The 4988-nt window shown below is 40.5% G+C and overlaps 1 protein-coding gene and 1 long non-coding RNA gene across 4 annotated transcripts in view; one reads left to right on the forward strand and one right to left on the reverse strand.

The window, feature by feature from the left end:
• The window catches only part of LOC112153385, a 40036-nt gene that overhangs the window by 33209 nt on the left and 1839 nt on the right, over positions 1–4988 (reverse strand). The window lies entirely within an intron of this gene.
• Positions 1–4988, forward strand: part of cntn1b (contactin 1b) — an 18644-nt gene that overhangs the window by 4044 nt on the left and 9612 nt on the right. For all 3 annotated transcript variants that reach the window (XM_024283563.2, XM_024283555.2, XM_024283547.2), the window contains 5 exons: positions 1450–1576; positions 1646–1827; positions 3757–3852; positions 4176–4388; positions 4476–4575. In XM_024283563.2, coding sequence (XP_024139331.1) covers positions 1450–1576; positions 1646–1827; positions 3757–3852; positions 4176–4388; positions 4476–4575 — 718 coding nt within the window. The remainder of the gene's footprint in view (positions 1–1449; positions 1577–1645; positions 1828–3756; positions 3853–4175; positions 4389–4475; positions 4576–4988) is intronic.

A 4988-nucleotide genomic window follows, 5' to 3' on the forward strand; every position in this document is an offset into this window, starting at 1 on the left:
TCACCTCATGAGTGCTTAGGACTGGAGCAGGGTCAGTCGAGGGAAGAGGGGACAGGACAGGGTCGGTGTTATTCCTGTCGAAACGAGCTTCCCGGAATCCAAATTGCTTCCCTACCCTTACTGCCTTTCCCTATCCCTAAACTTAGCCCTCCAAGCACAGAGATATGGATAAAAACAGTGTCTTCAGATTACTAACACTTGATGACGTCATCAATAGTGGTCAGTCCTCTACGTTAGCGCCAGTGCTCAGAGAATACATAACACCCGTTTAAAACTTTAAAAAGTCAAGAAAAACCTCAAAACACCACACTGACATGAAGAAAGGTATTTCTCCTCCTAACCACAAACAAATCACCCTACCGGCGTAGGGATAGCCAATCTGTCAGACTTCTTAAAAAAAAAAAAAAAAACTTACGGACACCACTAATGCTTCAAATGCCCCTACAATTGGAGCAATAGGGGTAGGGAAGCAATTTGGATTCAACATAAGTCTCTGGATGTCGTAGAATTGTCCTGGGTGACACAACGTTCTGACATAATGCCAGACTAGGGTGGTGGTCCCTTATTTATAGAGAAATGAGACCAGGATCACGCTTCTCAACCTCCCTGGGAAACTCTACCTACTCTAGGGCTCTAGAGAGGAGACTTTGGCCATTAGTTATTAGTCAGAACCTTTGATTTTGTAGGAACACTAGAGTTTTTGTGCTGGTCATGGAACAGTCGATTAGCTGATCAGCTCTACACCTTAAAGTGCTTTGAGGGTTTAAGGAATACAAACTATATGGGCTTTGTGGATTTGGAGAAGGGGTTGATCTTGTATCTCACGGTGTTCTGTAGGAAGTACTATAGAAATTTGGGGTCCAGGTCTTCCTACTCTGTACAACCAAAGCAGGAACTCGTATAAACGTGTGTAACTATGTGTAACCACAAGAGTTTTGAACCCCAAATGATTCTCAAAATCTTTGAGCAAGATTCATTCAACATTTTGCACCAAGTCTCCTCCAACTGTAGGTGGCGGACGTGCGCTACTAGTAACAAACAAAAAGAAGCTCCTCCCTGTTTGTTCAGTGTGAACACTGTGGGCTAAACGCAGGATCAAGAGTTTTGCTAAATACCCATTCTTGAACATGCGTCCCATATCCTCTCATTGAGAGAAATCTGTTTGAAGTGCCTTGAGCAACTTTTGGCACCTCCCTGGAGAGATATTCCGAGCTTGTCCCACAGATGCATTGGAGAGACTATGTCTCTTGACTGGTGTGTGAGCACCTTTGGAGTTCCCCAAGATGAACTGGAGGAATGTTCTGTGGTGAGAAAGTTCTGGAGTCCCAACTGAGACTGCTGCCCCCCAGATAAACAGGAGGAGATGGATAGATGGGGTTTTCAGAATAGAATGAAATAGTCTACAACCTTTTGTGTAGAGGCTTACTAGATCATTCATCATTTTACCAGAGGATGCCACGGGCTACGGGCCCATATTTGAAGAGGAGCCGGTGGATGTGGTCTACACGGAGGACTCCCCAGATAAGAGGATTTCCATGAACTGCCGGGCACGTGCCAACCCACCGGCGTCCTACAGGTGAGCGACAGCAAATCCTGATCGCCTGATTATGTTATGTCTGCCTCATTCTAATTTCTCCATCACCAGGTGGCGGCGCGATAACTGGGAGATCAAGCTGATGGAGCAGCCGGACGAGCATTACAGTCTGGTTGGGGGGAACCTGGTCATCACCAACCCCATCCACAAGAAACACGCCGGGACGTATGTGTGCGTGGCCAGGAACATCTACGGCACCGTCATCAGCAAAGAGGCCAGAGTCAAGTTTGGATGTGAGTCTGTTACAGACCGTAGAGCAGGGGTGTCCAACTCAATCGCACAGGGGGCTAAAATCCAAAACACACTTTAGGTCGCAGGACAAAGAGGATAAACATTTATTGAACACTCTAAGAGTAAATTTTTAAAACTTTTAAAAACATAACTTTTTAATATAATTACGAACTAGATATATGGCACTATCTGCGATAATGCTAGTGTGAGTGCTGAAAGCTGAATTTGGGCGCTAAAGATGCTAGTGCTAATGGCTGAAGATGCTGAAATTGATAGCTGAAATCGCTGAAGCTGATATTCAGCAAAAATATTAGCTAAATGCCAAATTAGCCTAAATTTTTTTTTAAAAACTCACAAAAAATAAGGTTAACTAAAACAGCTAGCATGTGAAAAAATAGTTGAACTTCAAAATATCCTAAATGACTGGAAAAAGGCCTAAATTAGCCAAAACTGCTGGGACGTAAATTTTAGCCAAACTCAAAAACAGCCTAATAAACTTAAAAAGAAAAGCCTAAGTTAGCCAAAAGAGCTAGCATGGAGCTGAAATATTAGCAAAACTGAAAAAATAAATAGCCAAAACAGCTAGCAGCTTTACAATGAAACATACATTAGACATACTTCAGGCTTGAACAATTGGAACAGAATGAAGAAAATAATTCTTGTAGAAACTCTAAAATAGACAAAAAAATGTTAGTAAATGCCAAAATAGTCCAAAAAGCTAGCAGAATGATAATTTTTTAAACTTTAAAACTGTAACTTTTTAACATAATTATGAATAATAACAAGGCAAGAATATTATTTTAAGAATAAATCAACTTATACCTTAGATAACTTTCAGTAACTTACTCTCCATAAAAAAAATACAAATAACCACAAGGTATCATTAGGCCATTAATAACAATAGAATAAAACGATCTGGAGGGCCGGATAGAATTACCTGGAGGGCCGGATCCGGCCCCCGGGCCTTGACTTTGACACATGTGCCGTAGAGTCTTTATGAAAACTCAGTGAGTGTCACTTCACCCATAGAAAACTGCTGACTTCCAGCTACAACCAAATCAAGTCAGTTCAGTCAGTGTTTTTTCGCGATATAGACATTGTATCGGTCTGAGACGACATTTCTATGGCAACCAGTCTCACCAATCAGGAGTGAGCTCGTTGGAAGTTCACACTCCTTCCTCTTAAAAGCACTTCTGAATTTTGATGTGAGACCACCTGGTTTCATTGAGGCATCTGATTAGTCAGTTTATAATAGACTAATAGAATGACAGAATAATTTCTATTTTTTTTTGTTCCTTACTGAAGTCTATGGGATTTTAGCTTCTTGAAACCAGCAGGCACTTCCTGTTTGGAATGCCAGGGGGGAAGGGGTCGCTCGGTCCAGTTCTCATGTACAGTCAGACAGATGGACTCAGCTGCCAAATACTGCTCTTTCTTCTGCATTTGAATGAAAACATTGAAACAAGTTGATTTGTTTTAGCCCAACAATGTACATGGAACAAACACACTAAGGTCCATTTGTGATGTTTGTTTCAGGGAAACCATTTCAATACCAATATAAACACAGATGGACAATCAACTCCCCGAGAGATGGCTGTCAGACATCAATTCTGTGAGATAAATTTGTTGGAGCCACATTTTCTTCAAATGGTTCCACACATTTCAAAGTAATGTTTATTTCCTTCCAAACATGGAGAAACCCTTCAAAATAAAAGGTTGCAAAAACACGAGCGGCATAAAGTTCATTTGAATCAAATACTCTCTTGAAGTCCCACTCTGACCATCTTCTGATCTATTTTTTTTTACAGAATTTTACACAATTTATTTTTTGCACTTCCTGTCTAATAAAAGTCCCTCAGACTGTAATTTAACACATTACAAAAGCGATTACAGAAATCCAGTCTTTTACTGTTTCTGCTTCATTTGTGCAGTTGTGGAGGAGTTCCCTGATGAGGAAAGGGAGCCGGTCCGTGTGAAGGAGGGACAGGGGGTGGTCCTCCTGTGTGTTCCCCCAAAAGCCTGGCCTGGTATGTTTATATGTATATAAACTGAATGTTCTAATTTTATTACCATGAAAGCTTTATTCATATTCAGGTACAGTTTTTTTAAGTCATACTTTGTTTTTTTTAAAAAAAGGGGAAAATTTATTCTGGTATAGTCTTGGGATATATCGCGATACATATCGTATCGTGAGCCACATATCGCAATATGTGTCATATCGACAACCTCTTGCCAGTACACACTCCAAGTTTAGAGCCTCTTAGAAAATCAAAACTTTTGGACATTTATTTGGTTGCTAGGATACCTAATCCTTTCATTTAAAAAGTAAAACCTTCTATTTCCATTGTAGAGGAGGTGACCTACCGATGGATTTACAACGAGTTCCCCGTGTTCCTGCACACGGATCGCCGCCGCTTTGTCTCCCAGAAAACAGGGAATCTTTACATCTCCAAGGTGGAAGCTCAAGACGCAGGAAATTACTCCTGCTTCGTCTCCAGCCCCATCATTGGGAAGAGTGTGTACTCAAAGTTCACCACTCTCATCCCGTTACCTCCAGACGACGGTCAGGCCTCTATATGACAGTAGGATACAAATCCAGATTCCCTCTGGTATTCTATCAACCGCTTCTTTTTCCTTTTGACCTCTTCAGGTGAGGAGAGAAAATATCCTGCAGACATCAGTGTCAAGTTTGGCGACACCACAGCCATGCTGGCCTCCAACATCACCCTTGAGTGCTTTGCTCTCGGAAAGTAAGATATCTGTGTTTTCTCTACGTCTAAGGTAGGGGTCGACAACCTTTAACAATAAAAGAGTAATTTGGGCTTGTTTTCTACTGGTCAAAACCTAGAAGGAGCCGCATAGTTTTACTTTAGCCTTTAAGAAATTTGGATTTGCAATCATGAACGTATTTATTTAATAATTTTTATAAATATGAATTATGTCTTATTTTTTGGAATAAACAAAAGCAAACATCTAAAAAGAAACTAGCATTTCTTAAAATGGGATTTAAATTTTTTTTTTCCTTAAGTTGAGGCCAAATTAGCAAAAAATGCTCGCTCGTTGCTTGATTACTAGCTAAATTAGCATAAAATTCCTCAGTAAATTAAATCAGCCAAAATGTTAGCATGTTGCTAAAATAAAAGCTAAACTCTAAATTAGCCTA

The sequence above is a fragment of the Oryzias melastigma genome, linkage group LG23, assembly GCF_002922805.2.
Source record: "Oryzias melastigma strain HK-1 linkage group LG23, ASM292280v2, whole genome shotgun sequence".
Classification (NCBI taxonomy): Eukaryota; Metazoa; Chordata; class Actinopteri; order Beloniformes; family Adrianichthyidae; genus Oryzias; species Oryzias melastigma.